Source organism: Corythoichthys intestinalis, chromosome 9, assembly GCF_030265065.1.
Source record: "Corythoichthys intestinalis isolate RoL2023-P3 chromosome 9, ASM3026506v1, whole genome shotgun sequence".
In the NCBI taxonomy this organism is placed as follows: domain Eukaryota; kingdom Metazoa; phylum Chordata; class Actinopteri; order Syngnathiformes; family Syngnathidae; genus Corythoichthys; species Corythoichthys intestinalis.
This window is the reverse complement of record NC_080403.1, coordinates 56,083,550-56,111,489: the sequence shown is the minus strand read 5'-3', so window position 1 is coordinate 56,111,489 and position 27,940 is coordinate 56,083,550. Positions and strand designations below refer to the sequence as shown.

The 27,940-nt window shown below is 37.6% G+C and overlaps 2 protein-coding genes across 4 annotated transcripts in view; one reads left to right on the top strand and one right to left on the bottom strand.

The window, feature by feature from the left end:
• Positions 1 to 7,257, top strand: part of LOC130921663 (dnaJ homolog subfamily C member 16-like) — a 35,802-nt gene extending 28,545 nt beyond the window's left edge. The window contains exons 15-16 of one of the 3 annotated variants that reach the window (XM_057845814.1): positions 207 to 697; positions 1,199 to 7,257. In XM_057845814.1, the coding sequence (XP_057701797.1) occupies positions 207 to 681 (475 nt within the window). In that variant the 3' untranslated portion in view covers positions 682 to 697; positions 1,199 to 7,257. Of the gene's footprint in view, positions 1 to 206 lie in introns of all 3 variants that reach the window. The other 2 variants (XM_057845815.1, XM_057845813.1) reach the window with 2 other exon arrangements.
• A 21-nt stretch (positions 7,258 to 7,278) lies between these two features.
• LOC130921664 (cytidine deaminase-like) lies at positions 7,279 to 25,191 on the bottom strand. Its single transcript, XM_057845816.1, has 4 exons — positions 24,967 to 25,191; positions 10,649 to 10,760; positions 10,365 to 10,422; positions 7,279 to 7,726 (listed from the first exon to the last, which is right to left on the bottom strand). The coding sequence occupies exons 1-4, from the start codon at positions 25,151 to 25,153 to the stop codon at positions 7,586 to 7,588; spliced, it is 498 nt and encodes a 165-aa protein (XP_057701799.1). The 5' UTR covers positions 25,154 to 25,191; the 3' UTR covers positions 7,279 to 7,585.
• Positions 25,192 to 27,940: the final 2,749 nt, after the last annotated feature.

Below are 27,940 nucleotides of genomic sequence, written 5' to 3'. Positions count from 1 at the left end.
GCTTTAGAGCTCAATTGAATCACAACCCAAAGATGACTTTTTTGGGAAAAAAAAAAAACGTAAAATACGTATAAATACGTCTTTGGGACACTGAAACAATTAAAAATAGAACATATTTATACGTTTTTGGGAGGAAATGAGATAATTAGTTTGATTTTGTTTGAAATGTGCTTATTTGATTGTTTGGATGTTTTTCCTCACCGTAGGACTCATACAATCCACTTCTCCTTCCTTAACGCTGACAAACACCGCCACTGGATGCCCCTACTTCTGCGCTCGTGCTCCGACGCGTCACCCTGCGGGGATTATTCAGACGAGGACGAGGACTCCTCGGACTACCCTGGCCACGTCTTGGCTTTAAACGGTTACAAGAAATATTTTTGCCATTTCAGACCCGTCTTCACAGGGGACGACCTTAGCGATGCGTCCTTCTCTTCCGGGAGCAGGAGAAAGTCCCGATCCAGGTCTCGGTCTAGTTCAGACTCTCGATCCCGTTCCCATTCCAGGGAGGACGCGAGATTCAAGAAGGGCTCGAATAGAGCCACGAGCATAGAAGTACACCACAAACTCGATCGCCTGGGACTTTGGATGGAAAGGCTGATGGAGGGCACTCTGCCGAGATGGCACGTGCCGTCCTGGCCTTCTCTTCAACCTGCTGAAAACATCTACACGGAGAGCTGAAGCCGACAAAACCGAGGTTGTACTCACCTTTAGTGCTCTTTCTTTTGTTTGAAGTTAAAATTCTGCTGTTTGTGAAGTTATTAACTAAGGTTTCTTTGTGACCTCCGTGAAGTTGGCTCCCCATCAGATGCAAATGTATATTAAAATGATGTCAATAATTTGTGCTACGTTTAGGGCTGCAACTAACCATTATTTTTCTAATCGATTAATCAGCCAATTAATTAAACGATTCCATTTTAAGACGGTTTAATCAAAATGAGGGGCCTGGTTGACCTCAGATTGACCTTTAACTGATTTGTAAATGTCGTAAAAACGATAGTGGCACAAATGAAACTTTTTACAGCACAAAAGATTGATATCATTTTTATATAAATTTGCATCTGATAGGGAGGCAACTTTTACGGATGTTTCTTTGTGCCTGTGCAGAGCTGGCGTGGTGATCATTTGCTAGTTTCCAACATTTGGAATGCTTTTATATATATCACGCCTAATCATAGACTTCATAATATATTGACAGGACACAGGGTGCAGGGCCTGCATTGTTGGCGTGGCCGTCAAAGCTGACCGAGTGGAATCACAAACGAAGAGCTTTTTACGTTGAAAATTCTTGTGAATAAATGCTTAAATCCTTGAATTCTTTATAGATATGGACGTAAAAAAGTTTCGATTCTTGATTAAAAGCATAAAAAACGTGCAGTTAGCATTTATTTGATGTAAATGTCAAAGTACGATGCTAGTCTATTAAGCAATGTCGCGGCCGCCATATGTAAACAGAGCTTTTCCAGTGAAAATTCTAATGAATAAATGCTTAAATCCTTGAATTATATATAGATGTAGACATAATACAGTCTCGATTCTTGGTTAAAAGCAAAACACTTGCTGTTAGCATTTATTTTACGTAAATACGTCGAAGTACAATGCTAGTCTGTTAGTCAGTGTGGCTGCCGCCTTATCTAAACAGAGCTTTTCCGGTGAAAATTATTGTGAATAAATGCTTACCGTAATTTTCGGACTATAAGCCGCTACTTTTTTTCCTTCATTTTGATACCTGTGGCTTATAGTCCAATGCGGCTTATTTGTTGATTTTTTTTTTAGGTAACACTTTATTTGACAGCGGTGTCATAAGACTGTCATAAGATCATCAAAATTATGACATGACACTATCATGGACATTACTGAATGCTTATGTCATTAAGTGTCATTTGGCAAATTATGTCACTAACTCAATCAAAAGATCCAAGATGGACATCTTGGATCTTTTGCATCCATTCAAAAGTGAGATCATTTGCCGGATAACACTTAATGACATCTGTTATAAGCATTCATGAATGCTTAGGACAGAGACATGTCATAATTATGATTGTGTAATGACAGTCTTATGGCACCACTGTCAAATAAAGTGTTAGCAAATACCATAACTAGCAATTGGTGAAACAATTGGAACAGTAACTGAAGAAATATTTAGCACAGAACATGATTTTTGATTGTTATTTACATCTGTAGCGCTGCAATGCATGCTAAGAGGCATGTTGGATGACAACAGTCAACAGCAAGTGGCAGCAGAGGTTGACTGTCTCCCCCAAGGGAGCAGTGATGGCCAAATGAAGCTTCTTGAAGCAATAAAGCTGTGCACTAATTGGTTCAAAGTTAATGATGGTTCATTTGGTCTTATGACAGTCGGTTGTATGATGCCGCTGTCAAATAAGGTTGTACCGGTTAATATTTTTTGGTGTAAATATCCCATGATACAGTAAGGACAGCTGCGGCTTATAGTCCAGTTCGGCTTATCTATGAACAAATGCCGTTTTCGTTGGTGTTGGTGTTATACTTATATAGCGCTTTTCCATCTTTCAAGGCCAAATTTGGTGAGCTGAGGCTTATAGTCAGGTGCGCCTTATAGTGCGAAAATTAGGGTAAATCCCTGAATTCTTTCCAGATATGGACGTAAAACAGTCTCGATTCTTGGTTTAAAGCCAAAAAAAAAAAAAAAAATGCATTTTGCATTTATTTTACATAAATAGGTCGAAGTACGATGCTAGTCTGTTAGTCAATGCGGCTGCCGCCCTATGTAAACAGAGCTTTTTCGGTGAAAATTCTTGTGAATAAATGCTTAAATTCCTGAATTCTTTATAGATATGGACGTAAAACAGTCTCGATTCTTGGTTAAAAGCAAAAAAAAAAAAAAAGTGCAGTTAGCATGTATTTTACGGAAATATGTCGAAGTACGATGCTAGTCTGTTACTCAATGAGGCGGCCGCCATATGTAAACAGCTTTTCCGGTGAAAATTCTTGTGAATAAATGCTTAAAACCCCAAATTCTTGATAGATATGGACGTAAAACAGTCTCGATTCTTGGTTAAAAGCAAAAAAAAACATGCAGTTAGCATTTATTTTGCGTAAACATGTCGAAGTACGATGCTAGTCTGTTACTCAATGAGGCGGCCGCCATATGTAAACAGCTTTTCCGGTGAAAATTCTTGTGAATAAATTAGAGCTGAAACGAGTACTCGAGCAACTCGAGTAACTCGAGTTTAAAAACTGATCCGAGTAATTTTATTCACCTCGAGTAATCGTTTATTTTGACAGCTCTAAGCATCACGTTTTGCTCGGACTACTTTTAATGCGGGACAACGCGCTGTCACGTGCGGAGAGGAAGAAGGGAAAAAAAAAACACTGCAGCTGACAGCCGCCACAAACGACGCCGACGTTGCCAAATACTAGCCCGCACGATGCTAAGTTGGTAACACCTAGCGTCTGATGCGTCTCATAAAGATCACATGTATGTTGAACTAGATGCGCAATGACAGACTCGGCCGTGTCTGGGCAGCGTTATCAAACAGCCGCCATCTTAAAGCAGTACAGCGCTAAGCGCTAATAAAGAGCGCTAAGCGCTAATATATAAGATTAACGTTACTGTCGCTACTAGCTCACGTAAAGTTAGCCCTGCGGAGGACTAGGTTTCAATTAATTATGACCACTGTCGTTGCGTGGCTAACGTGTCTTACATACAGGCTTTAACATAACATAGCATTGTGGAGTGATGAGGGTGTAAAATAAAAACTTAATCATGCTAACTATCAATTTTAGCTCAGTAGTCATTGCTGGATAAAACACCAAGTAGCACTGGTCCCTAATGTGCTCCAATACAGCCTGTATCATACATTTATTTTGAACACTGCAAAAACTCAAAATCTTATCAGGAATTACAGTTTAGACTAACTTAAAACTTAACTAGAACTTAAAAATGGCTTGACACAAAGAGAAATTCAATTGAAACACGTGGGAAAAAATCCTAACTTTTAAGTGATGTGTGTTATCAAGCGTAACGGCATTTTTAGGTAATATATATATATATATGTATATATATATATATATATATATTTTTTTTTAAATAAGATCTAAAAGCTTTTTGAGTGAAAGCAGTGAATTAGTCTTTTTTTTTTAATTCTAGCTACAATATACATCGAAAATAAAGACATTGATTGACTGAAAATGGTTCAAGATTAGATTAAATGTCTTGTTTCTCATGTATATTTATAATTGCTCTTCACCTAAAAATATATTTGTTTTATCCGATTACTCGATTAATCGATAGAATCTTCAGTCGATTACTCGATTACTAAAATATTCGATAGCTGCAGCCCTAGAATAAATGCTTAAAACCCAAAATTCTTGATAGATAGATGAACAGTCTCGATTCTTGGTTAAAAGCAAAAAAAAAAACATGCAGTTAGCATTTATTTTGCGTAAACATGTCGATTGTGCTGAAAGTGTTTAAGTCACTGTGGCACCGCCTTATCACCACAAAGAGCTTTTTATGTTGAAATATTTGGCAATAAATGCTTAAATGCCTGAGTTCTTTATAGATATGGTTGTAAAACAGTCTCAATTCATGGTTAATGGCAAAAAATCTGTGCACTTAGTATTTATTTTATGTAAATATGTCAAAGTATGATGCTAGTCAGTAAGCAAATGTAGAGGCCACCTTATGTAAACGGAGCTTTTTTTTTGTTGAAAATTCTTGTGGAAAAAATGCTTAAATCCCTGAATTCTTTGTAGATATGGACGTAAAACAGTCTCGAGTCTTTGTTAAAGACAAAAAACAGTGCAGTTAGCATTTATTTTACGTAAATATGTCGAAGTACGATGCTAGTCTGTTAGTCAATGTGACGGCCGCCATATGTGAACAGAGCTTTTCCAGTGAAAGTTCTTGTGAATAAATGCTTAAATCCCAGAATTCTATATAGATATTTGTAACCCGAGTCTGTTCTGTGCCGCCCCGCGTTCCGCTCCCACCTCTGACTAGGCTGGGACGCGAACCCGCACGCCGCGACGATTCTAGTCGGCAGGCAAGTTCGGTAACCTCTGCGCCAATAAGAAATATGTCGAAGTACAATGCTAGTCTGTTAGTCAATGTGGCGGCTGCCTTATGTGAACTGAGCTTTTCCTGTGAAAATTCTTGTGAATAAATGCTTAAATCCCTGAATTCTTGATAGACATGGACGTAAAACAGTCTCGATTCTTGGTTAGAGGCAAAAAAAAAGCAACAAAAAACGTGCAGTTAGCATTTATTTTACGTAAATATATCGAATGTGCTGCAAGTGTTTGAGTCACTGTGGCGCCGCCTTATCACCACAAAGAGCTTTTTGTGTTGAAATATTTGGCAATTAATGCTTAAATCCCTTAATTCTTTATAGATATGGACGTAAAACAGTCTCAATTCATGGTTAATGGCAAAAAAATCTGTGCAATTAGCATTTATTTTATGGAAATATGTCGAAGTACGATGCTAGTCTCTTGGTCAATGTGGCGGCTGCCTTATGTAAACTGAGCTTTTCCTGTGAAAATTCTTGTGAATAAATGCTTAAATCCCTGAATTCTTGATAGACATGGACGTAAAACAGTCTCGATTCTTGGTTAGAGGCAAAAAAAAAAGCAACAAAAAACGTGCAGTTAGCATTTATTTTACGTAAATATATCGAATGTGCTGCAAGTGTTTGAGTCACTGTGGCGCCGCCTTATCACCACAAAGAGCTTTTTGTGTTGAAATATTTGGCAATTAATACTTAAATCCCTTAATTCTTTATAGATATGGACGTAAAACAGTCTCAATTCATGGTTAATGGCAAAAAAAATCTGTGCAATTAGCATTTATTTTATGGAAATATGTCGAAGTATGATGCTAGTCAGTAAGTAAATGTAGAGGCCGCCTTATGTAAACTGAGCTTTTTTTTTGTTGAAAATTCTTTTGGAAAAAATGCTTAAATCCCTGAATTCTTTGTAGATATGGATGTAAAACAGTCTCGATTCTTTGTTAAAGACAAAAAAACAGCGCAGTTAGCATTTATTTACGTAAATATGTTGAAGTTCAATGCTAGTCTGTTAGTCAGTGTGACGGCCTCCATATGTAAACAGTTTTTCCAGTTGAAATTCTTCTAAATAAATGCCTAAATCCCTGAATTCTTTATAGATATGGCCGTAAAACAGTCTGGATTCTTGGTTAAAAGCAAAAAAACGTGCAGTTAGCATTTATTTTATGTAAATATTGCCGACTATGGTGCTAGTCAGTAAGCAAATTTAGCGGCCGCCTTATGTAAACAGAGCTTTTTAAAACGGTCTGGATTCTTGAGTAAAAGCAAAAAAAACGTGCAGTTAGCATTTATTTTACGTAAATATGTCAAAGAATGATGCTAGTCTGTCCGACAATGTGGCGGCAGCCTTACAACAAAGAGCTTTTTACGTTGAAAATTTTTGTGAAAAAACAAAAAATACAATAATTACCTTGAGTCCTCGAACAAATCACTCCTGAGAAAATCCTTACTGTTTGTATGCGGTACAGCTTTCGTACTTTTTCAACCTAGATCCGGCGTTGGATCGCTGCATGTGTCGGTGCGGCCGACTTGGAATGACCGAAGCAGATTGTGGGATGGCCCCCTACTTGAAGGTGTGGTGCAGTGAACGTCAAATCTAAGCTGTCAATATAATTATGAAGTCTATGGCCTAATAAAAAATTGTATGTTTTTTGTTTTTTTTAATTATTATTTTAGGGCACAACAGGCACTTGAAGTGAATCGTCCAATCACTAAGATGTATACTGAACAAATGTTTAACTGCAGTGGCATCGAAAATGTGTGTTCATTATGAGACTGTGGGGCCGAACCAGTTTATTTTTGGCCAAATAAGTTAACTCACTTGTTATCATTGACGGCGATAGACGCCCAATCCAGTTTGGTTGAACATATTTAGTTCTGCATGACATGAACCAGAGGCGGGTACCGCTTAGAAAAATAATAAATCATTGAACCAGTTAAGATGTTGAAGCCTGAACATTAAAACCCATCCATATTTTTTCTGCTTCGTTTAAAATGCATGAAATCTGAAGTTCAACTCCATAAAAAAAGCATTTAGTGAGCTTGTAATGACACCTTGTTTTTTAGTGGTATGAATTGATTCGCTGCTGAAAAATGAGTCTTTTATTGCGTTAAGGGATAAGAGTTTGAAAATGTGTATTTATTAAATTATTTATATATTGTTTATGTATATGGCATTTTCTTTTTTTCAACCAATAAATCATTTTTTTTAATGGACAAGACTCAATTTTGTGGAAGCTACTGTATTTAGTTTGCACTAGATTACATTCTTTCACAGCTCGAAATCCACAAAATGTAACAAAAAGTTTGAATGAATTGCTTTTTTACATTTTTTATTGTGACCCTGGCATATCAAGGTGCATCATATCGCGAGTTTAAACGTAGCGTCCCGTTTCTAATGAACACAAGCACTTATTGTTTGCTTTATATACATAATCTACAATAAAATACAAAGGAAATATTGAGCAACAAGCCTAATCTACAGAATTCTAACCTACAAAAAAAATGCTATAAATGCAAACTTTACAGAAGTTTCAGTATTCATTGGGGATGTCCAGGACTTTTTTCATGTCCAGATCTTCGGGACCAAACGAGGCCGGCAGCAGCTGGTTGACGCTCATCTTCGTGTACGATCCATCAGGCTTCGACAGGTAAACGTCCCAGCTTGGCCCGAACTAACATACAAATGAGAAAATACTGTGTTAAACGTGCTGATTATGATATAATGTGTTGTTATCCACAATGGAAGGCACACATAGGGAGTGTTTGACTTTTGTGGGGGGTGGGGGGGACTCAAACGAAACGCAGCATCAGCAATAAAACTTATTACAATCCCCAGGGTACGAACGACCACAGGCGGAGTATGACTTTTGGGGCGGGGGGGCACAACATGTTGGTGACCCCGAAATGCAGTGTCAGCAATAAAATTAACTTACAAGAATATTTATAATAATAAGTTGACAATGAGCGTTTTTTTTGTCTCCCATCATTCTAGAGGGGAATTCTAAATCAGGCTGCTTAGGACAGCTATACTTTTCGTCAAGATCGTCATCCATTGAATATGGTACGTCTGCCGGTGTCGTGCCAATGTAGTTACCTCAGTGGAAAATTATATCCCCTGGGCGGAGCCATATGGAGGAACATTTGTGTCTTTATTATTCAATCAAAAAAAAGTTGCTTCAATCAAAATATATATTTTCAACCCCCAAAAAGTCGCTTCCATCAAAATAAATGTGAATGCAAAAATAAATTTGAAACTCAAAAAACGTGTCTGCATGTGAAAGCTATTTTTCTTTGATGATTTTTTTTTTTTTTTTTTTGGAAGCAACTTTTTTGATTGAACTAATGTTGATTTGTGATTTGTGCCACATTTTGGCTAGGACATTTTTGTCTTTATTATTCAATCAAAAAGTTAGTTGCTTCCCAAAAAATATTTCCAAAAAGAAAAATCACTTCAATCAAAAAAGAAAAATTTCAATCATTAAAAAGTTTTTGAATGCGAAAAAATATTTGAGATTGAAAAATTTACATTTAAACACTTAATTTTTCATTGTAAAAGTTGCCTTTGATTGAAGAAATCATTTTTGTGTTTGGGTCATATTATGGGTCGGACATTTGTGGCTAAATCATTCAATCCCCAAAAAAAGTTGCTTCAATCAAAGAAAAAAAATCATTTGAAAAATATAATTACCCTCCCCTATTTTTTTTTGGGGGGGGGGGGTGTATTATATGCAAAGCAAATGACCGTCTAAGTTGCTAGTCACATGATCTTTTCGAAAAATAATTTTGCCCTACTATTAAAATACATTTTTTAGGGCTGTCAAACGATTAAAATTTTTAATCGAGTTAATCACAGCTCAAAAATTAATTAATCGTAATTAATCGCAATTCAGACCATCTATAAAATTATAACAATAAATCTACAAGATGGCATTAACATTCTGTTAAAGCGATCCATGGATAGAAAGACTTGTAGTTCTTAAAAGATAAATGTTAGTACAAGTTATAGAAATTTTATATATTAAAAGCCCTCTTAATGTTTTCGTTTCGATAAAATTTGTAAAATTTTCAATAAAAAAATAAACTAGCTCGCCATTGTTGATGTCAATAATTACACAATGCTCGTGGTGCTCAAACCCATAAAATCAGTCGCACCCAAGCGCCAGCAGAGGGAGACAAAAACACAACAAGTGGACATGACACTGTTCTGTCGTTTTAATCTGTTTGAGCGGGGCATGTGCGTTAATTGCGTCAAATATTTTAACGTGATTATTAACCATATTGATTATTCTCTAGGACATGTGGCGAGGCCTGTGAGGCTGACCAGCTCTCATTGTATGCGTGTGTATTGTGCCGACAATAAAAAGTCGAAACCATCCACGTCTCCTGGAAATATTTTTAAAAAAACAACACAGCACAGAGTCGCAGCAAAGAAAGAAAGGGGTTACATTTTCTCTAAACGTGAAGTTGTTCATCTTCAGACATCAAACAAGGAAATTGTGCATTTTGAAGCTTTTGACTTCCTTCACTTTTGATAATTTGTAAAGCTGTAACACACATATGTACGCTTATGTTCAAAACGACACGCATTTTAACAATAAAACACTTGACACCAAACAATTGGTGTTCAAAGGTCCTTCTTGTCGGATCAATATGTAAATTTAGTAGATTAAATTAGCCTAATTTGCCGAACAAAGGTCCGCTATCTTAAATGCTACGAATGCTAATGTATTTACAATTCTAATAGCAAATCGCTCACATGTAACTCCACAAACTGTAGCTGTAAACTTCATTACAAATTTATACACATATATTAGCTGAAACAACTTACAGCCTTATGTGAGCCAAACTAGAGATATCCATGTCCTTGTCTACCCACGTCAGACGAGTCTGCTCCTCAGTCAATACAAGGCAAGAGTCCAGCCAGACCCAACTCTGCCATCACAGGGCAGTGTAGCCTCTATCATTAAACAAAATACCATATTTTTAGATAGTTATTTTGAGATTTAGGGGTACTTCAAGGGTTAATTCCGATTTACGCGGAAATTTGGGTTGCGTCGCCACTTTTCGCTCATAACCTCTCACTACCTCTCACTAACTGCTGTCCATGTTTGCATCTGTCTGGGAACTAATAATCATGTCTACATTAGACCTCAGTCTCTCATGTGCAGTTTAGTTCAGTCTGAGGCGCTCGGGGTTGCTTCTTTAACTTTTGCCTGGAATAATGATAGATAATATCCGATTCTAAAATATTGTCAAATGTCTTCGACTGTCAGCAAACTGAGCATTATTATCTTAAAGTGCCGTTTTTACCTCTCTCATGAACTGTCTGCAGCCACCGCATGGCGAGATGAATTGGTCACTCAAGTCACTACAGAAACAGATTAAAAAAAGAAACCATCAGGTTACATTTGAACACATCTCCCCAGGCTGAAAGAAAAAGACAACATTTTCGTAGTGTCCATCCCAGAAGAAAGAATCTTGTTTTGTAAATTGAAAAAACATTAGATATGTTTGAGGACAAAGTCATGTTTTTGAACATAGTGATTGTGTCATACCTTCAGATCATACTTAAAAAAAAAAAAAAAAAATCTTACCTAGCAATTGCAATGGCCTTGAATGTCGTGTAGCCTTCAGAAACAGCTTTTGAAATAGCGTTCCTCTCCGCACATACGCCCAAGTTGTAGCACGCGTTCTCCACGTTGCAACCTGCGTGAAACCGTGCAAAATTCATTTTAATGTTCCAATCTTCTGATCAAAAGTAGGAGATGAAATATCTTTGTTGTTGGATGGATTCTTGGTTTTTCCATGACAATTTTTCACTAAAATTGAAATAAAAACAACATTGTTTGGGTTACCAACAGTGTTGTCAGTGGGCCGGCCCAGGCCATTTGGGGGCTCTATGCAAAATAGTGCCAAGGGGCCCATATTTTTTGCCCACCATTTCCATGTTTCAGTGTACTGTGAAACCCATACATGCAATCCAACCCATACGTCCATCAAGTAATAACCAAGTATCAAAACTCACAAAAGTCAAATAAAGCAAACTGTAGTAAACAGAATATAAGTTAAATCATTGCCAGATTGGGGGCCCCCTAGTGGTCAGGGGCCCTAAGCAGCTGCATAGTCCGCGTATAGGCTGGGCCGGCCCTGGTAATGCGTTACTGTAATCTGATTACTTTTTTCAGTAACGAGTAATCTAACGCGTTCATTTTTGTACACCAGTAATCTGATTAAAGTTAGTTTCATTAGTGTCTCTGCTTTACTATTTTTTCATTGCCTCATAATGTATGTAGAATGAAGAATATTGTAGTCATGTACGAAGAGCATTTTGAATAGAAAATGCTAAAATAAAAGGTTCCCGGTACATGTTTCCATGACAACCTCTTAGCTATTTCCTGTTTTGGTCTCGCGTCACGTGTTGTGGGACTGAGGCAGGTGGACATTCGCGCCGAGTATTGAGACGTTGCGAGGGAATGTTGATCTGTGGATATCCATGGATGAAGGTGAGTATTTTTCCTTTATTCTGGAGGGTATCAGCAAAAGGTTGGACCCCCTACATGCGCGGCCGTTTCGTAGCTTTGCCGTAGCAACGACGGGCAGTCATCGCTCCAAGTTGGCAAGCGTGTTGCACATTCATGCCGTGAGGTGATGTGTTTGTTTAGCATCTCTGGGATGTGTTGTAAGTCCGACTGAGTGTAAAGTGCTTAGTTGCCGCCACGTTTTGTGGCCAAATTAACCGCGTGTGTGTTGAGAAGGAGTACTTCCGGGTTGTGCACGCGCATCCGCGCCCGCCACCACTTTTGTGTTTATTGCACTGTACAATCCGTTTGTGTGTTGTTGATTATTGTGGCGTCAGTTTGCATTGTTTTACATTGGCACTGATATGCTGTTAACCATAACCCGAAATTCAGAAGTTTTGACATGAGGCTTGATCTTAGAGTTAGCGGGGTTTAGTTGGTCTGTGGAGTTGATTTCAACAAATTCCAAGCAGTTTGTAAGATATTTGTTAGTTTCAGGGCTCCGGAGTGGCTAAGCTAGCACGAAATTCTGATATTCCCCTTTAAATTCAATCATCGGAAAGTCAATTACATGTGATGACATTTTTCTGTTGTCATTCTTATGTTGAGGCGGCAAAGGGAGAAAAAATGTGTAAAAAGTAACTGATAGATAACTGAGTTACTTTGATAATGAAGTAATCAGTTAAGTAACTAGATTACTTTTTTGAGGCGTATTCAGTAATCGGTAATTAAATTACTTTTTCAAGTAATCAGTGACAACACTGGTTACCAAACACATCTTTATACAGGTAGTCCCCGGGGTACGAACAAGTCCCGTTCCTACGCTGGCGACGTGAACCGGATTTCCGTCTGAATAAGGATTAAGTACCCCAAAACAACTATCCAAAAAGTCCAAAAGTATTTTCTTTAATGATTAATGATACACTGTACCCTGGGCTGTAAGTTGTTTCAGCTAATATATGTTTGTCTATGGTGGAAAACACTCAGGTGACTTCAAGTTCCACTCTGAGACCCACAATTTGGCCAACTTTTAAAATTGTCCGATATGTATATGTGATACACCATTGGAAAGCTTACAATCTCTATTTTCTGGGGGAAGAAAAATTTGTAACAGGAAGGCATTAAAAAAATAAATAAATAAACAGAATCTGGTTGCGGGTCTTACAAAATGCACTACTGCCCTCCAGTGGCCAGCTTTTTTGGTTTAAAATGGATTTTCAGCATTGTGCTTTGGAGCTAAGTTGGATCAGAACCTAGAGACGTCTCTTGTGAAAAAAACCTAAAAGATGTATGATAAATTCAATCCGGGTCAAAGGGCGGAATAATGGGGGAAAATATTACATTATGCCTTTGTGATGTATGATTGCTTCTGTGACATAGATTGTAACAACATCTATTGTTTTTCACCTCGTCCCATAGGTAGGAGACGCGCTTGAGTAGGGAATCTCACGAGATAACTTGTTTTATTGTTTTACTACACGCCTGGGTCCCATAGAATCTCACAAGATAACTTGTTTTACACCCATAATATTTACATCTGTTGCAGCACAGCTCATTTTTCCCATGTAAAAAGTCCTTGTTCAAGGGGGCTGAACCAAAAATAGCTTTAATGTTTGTCATTGGACGGGGCCGCGCCGCTCGGGGGCGGAAGTTGGCATCTTTGCCTCCGAGGGGTGTGTCCTTACTAAACCGAACATTTCCGGGCGACCCGTGAAGTCCGCCAGTGGGTCACGTACGGATCGCCTGGCTTTGTTCCTTCGCCGCCTTACCGGAGTGTGTTGGCTCCCCGCTCGTTTGTCACGGTAAGCGATTTTCATTGCTAAGGGACATTTCGTTTTGCTGTAACGGTAACGTGGGGATTCTGGGGTTGAGAAACTCAAGTCTAGTGTCATCGTTGACATTTGCTGATACTTTTTTGCTTGCTTTTGTTGGATTGTAATCAATAAATCTCATTTATTCTGCATTTTCTAATCAATAAACATTGTCTATTGAGCAAAAGTGTACCTGTTACTGATTCACCGCGAACCTGGAAATTTCGGAAAACAGATGTATAAATACGTTTTTGGGACACTGAAACAAGGCAGCAAGGAATGAAAACTGCGACGAGGATTAAGTCGACGAAAGGGGGGTGGCGGACACGGCCTGCCATCGGTCCTCAGCTTTTCCCCATCTTCTGGATCGAATCAACTGAATAAACTAACCACTGAATTATGAACTAATCTACTGGATCTAATCAACATAACGAGCCCATTGCCACGATCGACAATGGACTATTGGGAAAATGAACAATCAAAGGGCGGATGGTTAAATAAAAAAATTTTTTTAAATCCTTGTAATCACTACGTAATTTGAATATTAAAAATTGTTATTCGATATTTTCTGCGTCCTATGGTATACTGGGGGCGGGTTTCAATAAGCTTTGGCTTCTTCCGGCTGCCCTTTTCTTTTCGGGTTGAATTCATTGTAAACACATATAAATGCTGTATGTATGTTTGGATTTGTCATGCCTGAAGGGAAAATAAATAATAAATAAAGAAACCTTTAGAAATAGAACGTATCTATACGTGTTTTCAAGAGCAAATTAGTTCATTGGTTATCAAAATAGTTGTCGATTAATTTGATAATTGATTAGTTGAACCTCTAATACAGACCCCCTCAAGATATAAAAGAGGTATCATTCAACTCGTTGTCAGTGGACATTAGGGCTGGGCGATATGGCCTTAAGTACGTATCACGATAAATTGAGCAGATTTACCTCGATAACGATAAATTCGCCCAAACGGACTGTTGTATAATTTGAAAATTTGAATCAATGCATGGAATACAAATGAACTGTTTCTCGTCAAATTTATTTACCAGCTTTCAATTTAACAATTGCACATGCATACTAAACATTAAGTATTAAAAAAAATCTTGTAAACAATAAGAATTCTAGTGTGAACATTTATAACAGCTTGTATGACTTGAAAAATGTACAACATTATAAAAATCAATGTGACGACTGTGCAAACATGTCATTCAAACACAAACGACTTGCAGCTTCAACAGTACACTTCAGACAACTTATTGGTAATGGCTGCTGTGACATAATTATTCAACACAAGTGTTTACGTCAAGGTTTCAGTTTTTTTTTTTTTTTTCCCGAAACATTTTTTAATACATACACCCCCCACACAGACACGACCAGATTAAAGTTGCTCTGATGCCAATGAAACATTTAAGGTTTTATGATGGCAGAATAAAGCAAACACATACAGGAAAAATAGCTGTGGCCATTAAACTGTCATATATAGGCTTCACTGTTGGATTATACTTTGTGCTGAGTGCTTTACCATCATGAAAGCTTTCAGAGAAATCACACAGCGATGCCAAATAACGTGACATAATGATTGCCAGTCCACTCATTAATTTCAGCCGTTTCGACAAGGTTAGCGCCGCTATCCGACTCCATCGCGTACATTTGTAATTGCTGTTAGCCGCTAGCGTTAGCCTATGGCTTAGCTACCAGAAGAAAGCACTGAAAGCATCCTCTCCTGATATTGTGAGAACCAGGGAGGATAGCGGGTGAAAGCCCGTCTGGAACCCGCCGAGAGTTTACTTAATGTCGGGTGAAAGTTTGCCGAAGCTAACTTAAGCCCGACTCCATCCCGTTTACATGTAGCGTTAGCCGCTAGCGTTAGCGTACCGGGCTTCGGTTTGTTTGGCTTCCTGAAAACCACGTGACTCTATACGTAAGAACACTGTCTGCTTTCTTAAAGGGGAATGAACATAGCCGAACAACACAGAGTCAAAGCGGGACGAAAAGACTATATTTTCTTGTTTTATTAAATTAGCGAATTTACCAACATGGTAAAAATTACATCGGTCATCTTGAAGAATTTCGGTAACGGTAAATTTTCGGTTTACCGCCCTGCTCTAGTGGACATATCACAAGTGTTATGAAAATATTTTATAAAGGTTGAAAAGTTACCTAGTTTTGCTTTAAGTATTCTTTTCATGATAGTTTTTTACTTGTAGTTCAGTACATTTTTAGGATGACTACTTTTACTTGAGTAATAAATATTATTTTGAAGTAATTCTACTCTCAGTTGAGTCAAATTTTTGACTACTATGGGGCGCTGTTTGTAAAGCAGATCATGCTGAAAATTACAACATTTTCTCACATTTAGCGCCACACAGTGTTAAAAACGTATTGTGAAATTTTTACAGTCACTTTTTTTCTGCACATTTACAACATTGTTTGGCAACTTACATATTTATTCTTAAAAAATAAGTATTGGACTTGAATGTGTAAATCCCGAACTAAATATTTATTTAAATTGTAAATGTACATCTTAAATGTATTGTAAATCTGATATGTACAGTGGGGCAAATAAGTATTTAGTCAACCACTAATTGTGCAACTTCTCTCTCTCACTTGAAAATATTAGAGAGGCCTGTAATTGTCAACATGGGTAAACCTCAACCATGAGAGACAGAATGTGAAAAAAAAAAAAAAACAGAAAATCACATTATTTGATTTTTAAAGAATTTATTTGCAAATCATGGTGGTAAATAAGTATTAGGTCAATACCAAAAGTTCATCTCAATACTTTGTTATGTACCCTTTGCTGGCAATAACGGAGGCCAAACGTTTTCTGTAACTCTTCACCAGCTTTTCACACACTGTTGCTGGTATTTTGGCCCATTCCTCCATGCAGATCTCCTCTAGAGCAGTGATGTTTTGGGGCTGTCGTTGGGCAACACGGACTTTCAACTCCCTCCACAGATTTTCTATGGGGTTGAGATCTGGATACTGGCTAGGCCACGTCTCATCTTCAATGCCCTTGCTGATGGAAGGGGATTTTCGCTCAAAATCTCTCGATACATGGCCACATTCATTCTTTCCTTTACACAGATCAGTCGTCCTTGTCCCTTTGCAGAAAAACAGCCCCAAAGCATGTTTCCACCCCCATGCTTCACAGTGGATATGGTGTTCTTCTGATGCATTTCAGTATTCTTTCTCCTCCAAACACAAGAACCTGTGTTTCTACCAAAAAGTTCTATTTTGGTTTCATCTGACCGTAACGCATTCTCCCAGTCCTCTTCTGGATCATCCAAATGCTCTCTAGCGAACTGCAGACGGGCCTGGACTTGTACTGGCTTCAGCAGGGGGACACGTCTGGCAGTGCAGGATTTGAGTCCCTGGTGGCGCGTTTGTGTTACTGCTAGTAGCCTTTGTTACTGTGGTCCCAGCTCTCTGTAGGTCATTCACTAGGTCCTCCCGAGTGGTTCTGGGATTTTTGCTCACCGTTCTTGTTATCATTTTGACGCCACGGCGTGAGATCTTGCATGAAGCCCCAGATCGAGGGAGATTATCAGTGGTCTTGTATGTCTTCCATTTTCTAATAATTGCTCCTACAGTTGATTTCTTTACACCAAGTGTTTTACCTATTGCAGATTCAGTCTTCCCAGCCTGGTGCAGGTCTCTGGTGTCCTTCGACAGCTCTTTGGTCTTGGCCATAGTGCAGTACTTCTCAAATAGTGGGGCGCGCCCCCCTGGGGGGGCGCAGAGCGATGCCAGGGGGGGCGCATGTGTCCTCGGGGAACATGCTTTTTTCTTTTCTTTTTTTTTTTTGCCGGACTGGAATAAAGTGTACTTGCACATCCACTCAGTGGGTGGCAGTGGCGCTCTCATTTTCAGAGTGCGTGCAGTATTTTTGAACTAAGGAAGAGCACTCAGCACACAGAAAACAGATATGAAGAGCAGTGCGCCGCCGCCGTTTTCGAAAGCCGTTTTCCGACCGGACTCACTCACGCAGCGAGTCTTGTCTGGTTCTCATGTCGCCGCCCGAGGAGTGCCATTTTCGGCTTGGGATCGTGACGACGACCGCCCTCACCTACGGTTCTACCTCGGCCGCCGAGAATGCGCTTTTTTCGTGCCGTTTGCCTTTTAGCTTTGACTTTTAATACAGTGGGGTGATGAGGAAAGACTACCGTTTACTGTGTCTGAAAATAATTATAGCGGACTGCCAGAAGCCAAATCAGTTAAGACGCCACTTAAAGACATTCGACCCCAATCTCATTGATAAGCCGCTTGATTGTTTTTCAGCGAAAACGTGCCGAATATTGCCAACAATAGTCCTGCTTTGTCAGTGTTATATCAGTAAACCAGTGAGCATTGTTAGCATGCTCATTGCAAAATGACTCCACACCATTGCAAAGGAGGTAATACTGAGTGTGAGCTGCAAAAATAAAAACTGTCCTTCTGTCTTTTTTCCGTTATTCATTTTTGTTTTTTCGGTCAAATTTTTTGGCATATTGTCCTCATGAGTAAATGTTTCTAATCAATCTGAATTTGTTATTATTTACGGATTTTATTACATTTTATTTTTCTGTATCAAATGGTCAAAAATACCATGAGTGTATTTTTACAGTTTGAATGTGACTTTTTTTTTTTAAATTCAGGCAAATTGATGCACGTCAAGTCTTCTCTGTTACAAACAAAACAATGTTAATAAAGTTATACTTTATTATAAGTTGATCTGTTACTTTTTTTCTTTATTAGAAAAAAAGGACAACGTTTGGCAGATTCATATTTATAATAGTAATTTTATAGACGAATAATACTATTTACTGTAGCGGCGGAGAGTTTGGGGGGGCGCGAAACATTTACGTCTTGCTTGGGGGGGCGTAACAGAAAATAATTGAGAAGCACTGCCATAGTGGAATTTGGAGTATGACTGACTGAGGTTTTGGACAGGTGTCGTTTATACCGATAATGAATTCAAACAGGTGCCATTAATACAGGTAACAAGTGGAGCCTCGTTAGACCTCGTTAGAAGAAGTTAGACCTCTTTGACAGCCAGAAATCTTGCTTGTTTGTAGGTGACCAAATACTTATTTTCCACTATAATTTGGAAATAAATTCTTTAAAAATCAAACAATGTCATGTTTTTTTTCCACATTCTGTCTCTCATGGTTGAGGTTTACCCATGTTGACAATTACAGGCCTCTCTAATCTTTTCAAGTAGGAGAACTAAAATTTGCCCCACTGTAGTTGAGCAGCCCAGTAGTACCATTTTAAATTTGGAAAACGTTGTCCTCCTCGTTCATATACATAGGACGCAACCTAGATTTTTTCGTGTTCCAAATAAAAGTGGTAAAAAGTTTGTTTACTGTCTCCCCCCCCTTAGTTAATTTTGTCCTGAAGAAAAAAAATCTCCTTGTCCATTATGTGCCAATACAAAGTTGTAAACTGTTACGGTACAATGGTTCTGTTCAGGTATATGGGCCAGGAAAAAAAATGCTTTAAAATCCACAGGTGGCGGCACCTGTAGCTCTTTTTGGGAATCAAAAGAGCCTTTGCACTCTCAACTCTTTGGCCTCCCCCAGCCCCCACCTTAACGTTTTGCCAAGCATACAACCTATGAATAGCTAAAAGCTTTGCACAGTCCCGACAACACAAACACAACTGTTGATAATGATTGAAAATCCCTGGCTGGGTGGCGTTAAGTGACGTAATAAGTGAATAAGTGTTGGATGACAACAAAAGCCATGAAGGTTCTCTGGAATGTCAAGTCATGAAGATACAAAATACGAGTATCTACAATCCATGCAAAGCAACCATCAATTTAAAAAATATATATATGGCGGAAAACACTCAGGTGACTTGAAGTTCCACTCTGAGACCCCCAATTTTGCCAAATTTCAAAATTGTCCGATATGCATGTGTGATACATCATTGGAAAGCTTAAAATCTCTATTTTCTGGGGGTAGATTTTTTTTTTTTTAACAGGAAGGCATTTAAAAAAAAAAAATTAACAGCAAAACCCTAGCTGGAGGCGAGAGCACGCAAGAGCAGAATTAAAGACGCCACGATTTTAACGAGATATTAGCGCGAACTTACCTTGTTTCGATCTAAAAACTCCTTGTAGCATGTATCACCGACTGTCAAGACACAGCTGTGAATGGCCACAGCCAGATTTCGGGGGATTTTATGGGTGAAACATGGTGATATAAAAAGGGTCGCTATGCAGAAATCGCAGACAACAAGGAGTGGTTGAGATTTTCTTTTTCATATAGTTACCCTTCTCAACGTTATTTTTCATTTTATCCTTGTTTGGATCGATTATTTATCATCTAACATATCGGGGAAAATGTGACAGTAACAAAGAAAATACAATTAAGCGATAGTTATGAAGTAGATATCCGTGACATTTTTACAGACGCCAAATTTTTCATTGTGATGTCATTTGTTTAAAAGTTTAAGATATGCGAGTGAATAATTTAGGGCTGTTAAAATTATCGTGTTAACGGGCGGTAATTAACTTTTTTAAATTAATCACGTTAAAATATTTGACGCAATTAACGCACATGCCCCGCTCAGACAGATTTAAATGACAGTACAGTGAACTGCCCACTTGTTAATTGTGTTTTATGGAGTTTTGCTGCCCTCTGCTGGCGCTTGGGTGCAACTGATTTTATAGGCTTCAGCACCCATGAGCATTGTGTAAGTAATTATTGACATCAACAATGGCGGGCTACTAGTTTATTTTTTGATTGAAAATTTTACAAATTTTATTAAAACGAAAACATGAAGAGGGGTTCTTATATAAAATTTCTATAACTTGTACTAACATTTATCTTTTAAGAACGACAAGTCTTTCTATCCATGGATCGCTTTAACAGAATGTTAATAATGTTAATGCCATCTTGTTGATTTATTGTTATAATAAGCAAATACAGTCCCTATGTACCTTATGTTGAATGTATATAGCCTCTTGTGTCTTATCTTTACATTCCAACAATAATTTACAGAAAAATGGCATATTTTATAGATGGTTTGAATTGCGATTAATTGCGATTAATTATGATTGATTAATTTTTAAGCTGTAGGTGTGTTGGACAGCCCTAGAATAATTTTTAAAAGACGTTTTGTTTTTTTAAACTAAATATTAGACATAAATTAAAGATTCTAAGCCAAAAATGACATTTTTAATAATAAATATAATTACTTACCTTATTTTTATGGCTAGGTTGAAACAAAAACGGTTGCGCGGTGTCTGTAAACGGGCGTTTTCAGGGTAAAACGGACAAATTAAAAATAGTTTGGGGGCTTAATGCGCCATGAATCTGCTATGGCAGCATATAGACATATTTTTCTATCAAACACAATAGTTGTTTTGGCTTAAAATACTGCAGTTTCTTTTCAAGAAGAGTCCAAGAGCAAAAACTGCTTTTTCAGTCTTGTCTGTGTTTTCCGCCATATACTGTACAATACCAGTTAGCATATTTCAAATCAAAACTCCATTATTGTTGTTTATGATTGCATCACATTAAAATGTTTGCTCAAACTTTAAATGTGCCTTCCCGTTATCTGGCATAAGAGCAAAACGGGAACAAAAAAACACATTGCTCAATGTTCTGCTCTGTTCTGTGACCTCCTGCCACCTCAGCCCCCCCTTCCGCCGTTCCTGCAATACCCACCCGCCTAGTTATTTATTACAGTGGTCCACGTGCACCTTTTTACGGCCTTTTTTGTTTACACATTTATAGTTTTCAGCACTGAAATTATTTATTACCCCTCATAAAGGTTATCTAATGTTGTTTTTTTTTGTTCTGATTTTGAAGTGAAAAATCACATTGTTTCGCAACCTATGTGGTTATGTAATAGAGGTGGGTACTTCTTGGAGCTCGCGATACAATATGGCAATCATTTTGTCTGTCGATTATTTCAGTAGTCGATTAATCTATCAACTAGCTACTTCGAATAATCGAGTCATCGGATTAGGAACATTTAATGTGTTGCAGAATCAATTTTAGGAGAAGTAAAACAAAGGCTTGCCAAGATTGCACAATACAAAATAAAATTCCCAAGCGTTTCTTCAAACATGCGGTATTGCACTTTCAAAACAAAATACCTTGAAGTTAGCCTCAAACTGTAAAAAAAAATAAAAAAATAAATGAGGATCTAAATATATAAAAAGAACATTTGGCTAACATGCATAGCAAAAGTCCGCTAGCTTAAATGCTATAAAATGCTACCGTTTTGTTTTTTTTTGTTTTTTTACAATTCTCCAAATTGTTCAAACACATTTTCCCACCAAAAACACCTAAATATACCTATAAACTAATTAAAAATGCATTAAAAAACATATCAGCTCAAACAAAAACTTGCCTTATGTTGGGCTTAACAGGAAGCAGCTGGATTCAGCCATGTGAAATGAGTTATGTGATATTCACTGTTGCCATTAGAGGGCAGTGTATCCACCCAAATCAATCAAACTAAATGCAAACACTTTCAAATCAAACCATTAAAATTATGGTTGTTCCGATCATGTTTTTTTGCTCCCGATCCGATCCCGATCGTTTTAGTTTGAGTATCTGCCGATCCCGATATTTCCCGATCCGATTGCTTTTTTTTTTTTTTTTTTTTTGTGTGCTCCCGATTCAATTCCAATCATTCCCGATAATTTTTCCCAATCATATACAGTACATTTTGGCAATGCATTAAGAAAAAAATGAATAAAACTCGGACGAATATATACATTCAACATACAGTACATAAGTACTGTATTTGTTTATTATGACAATAAATCCTCAAGATGGCATTTACATTATTAACATTCTTTCTGTGAGAGGGATCCACGGATAGAAAGACTTGTGACTTTGTATATTGTGACTAAATATTGCCATCTAGTGTATTTGTTGAGCTTTCAGTAAATTATACTGCAGCCATTCAACCCAAATGCATGATGGGAAGTGGAACCATGACTGTGCGTAGTGCTACCAAGTGATATATCTTCTCTGCGTTGGGAAATAACATAAAGTATTAAGAAAAAGATCAATTGCTACCTTGCTTCCCAACATTGCTTCCCATGATATTTCTGACCGAAGGGAGAGGGATTGTAAGGCTTTAGCCAATTAAAATAAGGCTCCAAAGGCTGCCAAAATTCACTCTACTCATTTTACGCTGCCTTTTAGCTCTCTATATAGGCAAAACGGCACCATTACAGATGGAGCGCGACAATGCGTGAGTGGGTCGTGCAGCGCATTAATTGCGTTAAATATTGTAACGTGATACATTTTTTTAGAAATTAATTACCGCCATTATTGGAATAAATTTGATAACCCTACCTTAAGCCTAAACTAAAGACTCTGGATAAGTGTAACATATTATGTCTGTAACGTTAAATACAATTAGAAAACGATTTAATTAAAAAATATATATATATTAAAAAAAGGCATGGCCGATATTTTTTTGCCGATTCCGATACTTTGAAAATGATGTGATCGGATCCGATCGAGACATCTCTACTTTTTTTGACAGCGGCAAAATACGACTGTCATAAACCAAATGAACCCCCATGAAGCTTTGAACCAACTGCCTGCAAAGCTTCATTGCTTCAAAAAGCTTCATTTGGCCATCACTGCTCCCTTGAGGGAGACAGTCAACCTCTGCTGCTACCTGCTGTCAACACTGTTGTCGTCCTACATGCCTCCTAGCATGCATTGCAGAGCTACAGATAAGACTTTACACTTTATAGGTAACACTTTATTTGAAAGTGACATCATAAGACCGTCATAAAACCAAATGAACCCCCATGAAGAAAACAAACAACCATGGCAACCTCACTCTAATTAAACGATTACTCAAAGCAGCTAAATTTGATTCAAAGCTTTTTTGCTATTCGAATTACTCAAAGTAATCGATTAATCGTTGCAGCACTAATAGCGATACAACAATTATCGGTACATGGGTCAGGAAATGCTTTTCATTTTTGGTATTTCAGGTCCTTGGCTGTTGATTTTCAGTCACTTCCTTTTGAAATTCGGTTCATTTGCTGTCATCCCTCCCAGTTTAAACGTATTGGACGTCTTTGGCAGGCAAAGAAAACCAATGAGTTTCATTTTGGGGAATTACAGGTCATTTGGTGTTGATGTTCGGTCGCTTCCTGTTGATTTTGATCAATATAGCCAACAAATTTAAAGACAAGAGGAATTTTTTTTTTTTTTTTCAGGCAGTTACATTCATTTTCACGAATTCAGTTCTTTCCTTTCAAGAAACACAGAGAAAAAAAGAAACAAAACAAAACAAAAAAATGCCTGAAAGGGAGTGGGACAAAGAAAAACCCCACCCCGAGTTCTCAATTATCATCAAAATAAATAAACTATTTTCCTGCAACCTGTTTTTTTTGTTTTGTTTTTTGTTTTGTTACATAGTATACATCCTTCCCTGACACATGTAACGGGAGGGCAGAACTCTCAATGCCGATTGCCTCAGTCAGCAATAGAGAAAACAAAGAACAACAAAACAAAAATATGTATATGTATATATATATATTGTATATATTTATATTAGGGCTGTCAAAATTATCGCGTTAACGGGCGGTAATTAATTTTTTAATTAATCACGTTAAAATATTTGACGCAATTAACGCACGTCCTGCTCAGACAGATTTAAATGACAGTAGAGTGAAATGCCCACTTGTTAATTGTGTTTTATGGAGTTTTGCCGCCCTCTGCTGGCGCTTGGGTGCGACTGATTTTATAGGCTTCAGCACCCATGAGCATTGTGTAAGTAATTATTGACATCAACAATGGGGGGCTACTAGTTTATTTTTTGATTGAAAATTTTACACATTTTATTAAAACGAAAACATTAAGAGGGGTTTTAATGTAAAATTTCTATAACTTGTACTAACATTTATCTTTTAAGAACTACAAATCTTTCTATCCATGGATCGCTTTAAGAGAATGTTAATAATGTTAATGCCATCTTGTTGATTTATTGTTATAATAAACAAATACAGTACTTATATACCGTATGTTGAATGTATATATCCGTCTTGTGTCTTATCTTTCTATTCCAACGATAATTTACAGAAAAATATGGCATATTTTATAGATGGTTTGAATTGCGATTAATTGCGATTAATTACGATTAATTAATTTTTAAGCTGTAATTAACTCGATTAAAATTTTTAATCGTTTGACAGCCCTGATATATATATATATATATATATATATATATATATATATATATATATATATTTCTTACCTAAAGATGTCATTACACTTGATAACACACATAACTTAAAAGTTAAGTGTTTTTCCTCCGTGTTTCAACTGAATTTCCACTTGTATCAAGCTATAAGTTCTAGTTAAGTTTTAAGTTAGTCTAAACTGTAAGTCCTGTTCAAAATAAATGCTGTGCTGTATTGGAGCACATTAGGCGTGTGTGTGAAATTATATACATATACACACACACTTATATTGCGTATATTCATCCCAATATGGTAAGAAGACTTCCACAAACATATATATACGTACATTTAAGACCCTCCCTGAATATATTTTGACCAAATGGACTGTTTATAGTGCAACTTAAATATGTGAATCGTATACACTACCTGTAAACAAGCAGTTGTCAACAGTCAGGAGGGCTGCTCCCACTCTAAATTTGCTGTAAGGGCAGTACGCTTGCTTCTTTGCCTCCTGAGAGTGGTAGATCAGCTTTTTCACCGCTTCCCTGGACAAACGTCTCGATCCCATGTCCTCAATGTGCAAAAGCGTTCCGGTGTATTTGACTTGGTCCATTCTTATCCTCCTTGTGTCACTTTGTCTAATGGCTGTTTTGTGGCCAGGCTTTAAATGTGAATGAAACTACGGCACGTGGCAATGGGGAGAGGGTCGGTCACAGCCAATCACCTGCTGGGAGGTCAGCAGTCTATGAGCAACATGTTTGAGGAGTGTCGCGAATGAAACCAATTGTTTACATACACTGTATGAGTTTACAAATTTTGGACTGACCGGAGTGAAGTCTCAAGTTTACATTGGCTATGTTTACATAGACTAAATGTTCTTAATCCGATTAGTTTTTGGATTTAAATGATGATAGGATGCGCTGTTTTCATGGACTCTAAAAATATTGATCTGATTAGGATTTGCGTCATAGGCTTTTTTCTTGCCTCCGATTGACAACAATAGGATATTTTTTAACTAAATCGTTTTCTAATTGTATTTAACGTTACAGACATAATATGTTACACTCATCCAGAGTCTTTAGGCTTAAGGTAGGGTTATCAAATTTATCCCGTTAACGGCGGTAATTAATTAAAAAAAAAAATTATCACGTTAAAATATTTAACGCAATTACCGCATGCGCTGCACGACCCACTCACGCATTGTCGCATTCAATCTATATTGGCGCCGTTTTACCTATATATAGAGCTAAAAGGCAGCCTAAAATGAGTAGAGTGAATTTTGGCAGCCTTTGGAGCCTTTTTTTTTATTGGCTAAAGCCTTACAATCCCTCTCTCTACGATTAGAAATATCGTGGGTAGCAATGTGGGGAAGAAAGGTAGTAATTGATCTTTTTCTTAACACCCTATGTTAATTCCCAACGCAGAGACGATATATCAATTGGTACTACTACGTACAGTCATGGTTGCACTTCCCATCATGCATTTGGGCGGAAGAGTTAAATGGCTACAGTATCATTTACTGAAAGCTCAACAAATACACTAGATGGCAATATTTAGTCACAATATACAAAGTCACATTTATTTTTTAAGAATTACAAGTCTTTCTATCCGTGGATCCCTCTCACAGAAAGAATGTTAATAATGTAAATGCCATCTTGAGGATTTATTGTCATAATAAACAAATACAGTACTTATGTACTGTATGTTGAATGTATATATTTGTCCGAGTTTTATTCATTTTTTTCTTAATGCATTGCCAAAATGTATATGATCGGGAAAAATTATCGGGAATGATTGGAATTGAATTGGGAGCAAAAAAAAAAAAGCAAGGATCGGCAGATACTCAAACTAAAACAATCGGGATCGGATTGGGAGCAAAAAAACATGATCGGAACAACCCTAACTATAACTAACAATGAATGAAACAACTAGAACGGTAACTGAAGAAATAATTAGCACAGAACATGAATTTTGATTGTTATTTACATCTGTAGCACTACAATGCATGCTAGGAGGCATGCTGGACGACAACAGTGTTGACAGCAGGTGGGAGCAGAGGTTGAGTGTCTCCCTCAAGGAAGCAGTGATGGCCAAATGAAGCTTTTTGAAGCAATGAAGCTCTGCAGCCAATTGGTTCAAAGCTTAATGATTGCGCATTTGGTCTTATGACGGTCTTATGATGCCGCTGTTAAATAACGTGTTACCAAATACCATAAGTAACAATGAATGAAATGTATGTTTTTAGCTAATATAATTGTTTATACATTCGTAATGTAGTCTAAAGGTATTTTTGCATTTTTTGTGGGATATGTGTTTGAACGATTTGTTAAAAGCATTGTAAAATAAACAATTTAGAAATTTGTAGCATTTAAGTTCTTTTCTAAATGCAATCCTAGCAAGCCTTTCTTTTACATCTCCTGAAATGTAATATGCAACGCATTAAATGTTATCCGATGACACTATGATTCGAACTACCTAATTGATAGATGAATCAATTACTTAAATAATCAATATCTGCAGCCCGACTGCGAACCAAAATGAGTTTGACACCCCGAAATGTAACTCGTAGTGTTAGTGTAGCATTCACGTTAGCATTAACTTTAGCATGGTTAGCGTCCTCTTAAACTCTCACTTGCTTACATCTTGTCGTCACGTTCCGGTGGGTTTAAAATATCGGGGGACAAAAATTGGCTTTGGATATCAGCAATCGGCATCGGCGTTCCATAAAATAAAATATATATCCATAAAAATAAAATTCCATATTGGTCGATCTCTAGTAATATGGACACAATTTTTTTGTACATTTGTAAGTATTACCCCAGACCTCTGAACAGTAGTGTAAATATGTATGTAATGCAGGAAAAGGTCAATTGATTTTATTTATTTATTTTTAGACAATTACAAGTGCCAACCGGAACTAAGACTCAAGATCAACCTCCAACACTTTCCGCTTGACCTTAGTGTTGTCATGGCAACACACTTGCTTTCCGGATGGAGGATTATGCATGTCCCATTCCAGGTTCATTTATGCTGTGTGTCCTTCATGAGCGTAAACCATCCATCACTACTGACTCCAGTACATGTTTGCAATGATAATAAGTCCTATTCGGCCTGATGGCAAGTCAGTATCTCTCTCACACATGCACTTCCTCTTGTCCATTATTGAGCATCAGCTGAATAATTGATGCTATACCCTACCCTACCCTACCCTACCCTACCCTACCCTACCCTACCCTACCCTACCCTACCCTATATCCTACCCTACCCTACCCTACCCTACCCTATATGCTATATCCTACCCTACCCTACCCTACCCTACCCTATATCCTATGTCTGACATATCCTATGTTCTACCCTACCCTACCCTACCCTACCCTACCCTACCCTACCCTACCCTACC

Coding starts and splice junctions, on each gene's coding strand:
- LOC130921664 (XM_057845816.1), bottom strand. CDS start 25,153: ATGGACCAAGTCAAATACACCGGAACGCTTTTGCACATTGAGGACATG. Junction 10,761..24,966: donor TGACAACTGCTTGTTTACAG/GTAGTGTATACG, acceptor GGTTTCACGCAG/GTTGCAACGTGGAGAACGCG. Junction 10,423..10,648: donor AAGGCCATTGCAATTGCTAG/GTAAGATTTTTT, acceptor CTGTTTCTGTAG/TGACTTGAGTGACCAATTCA.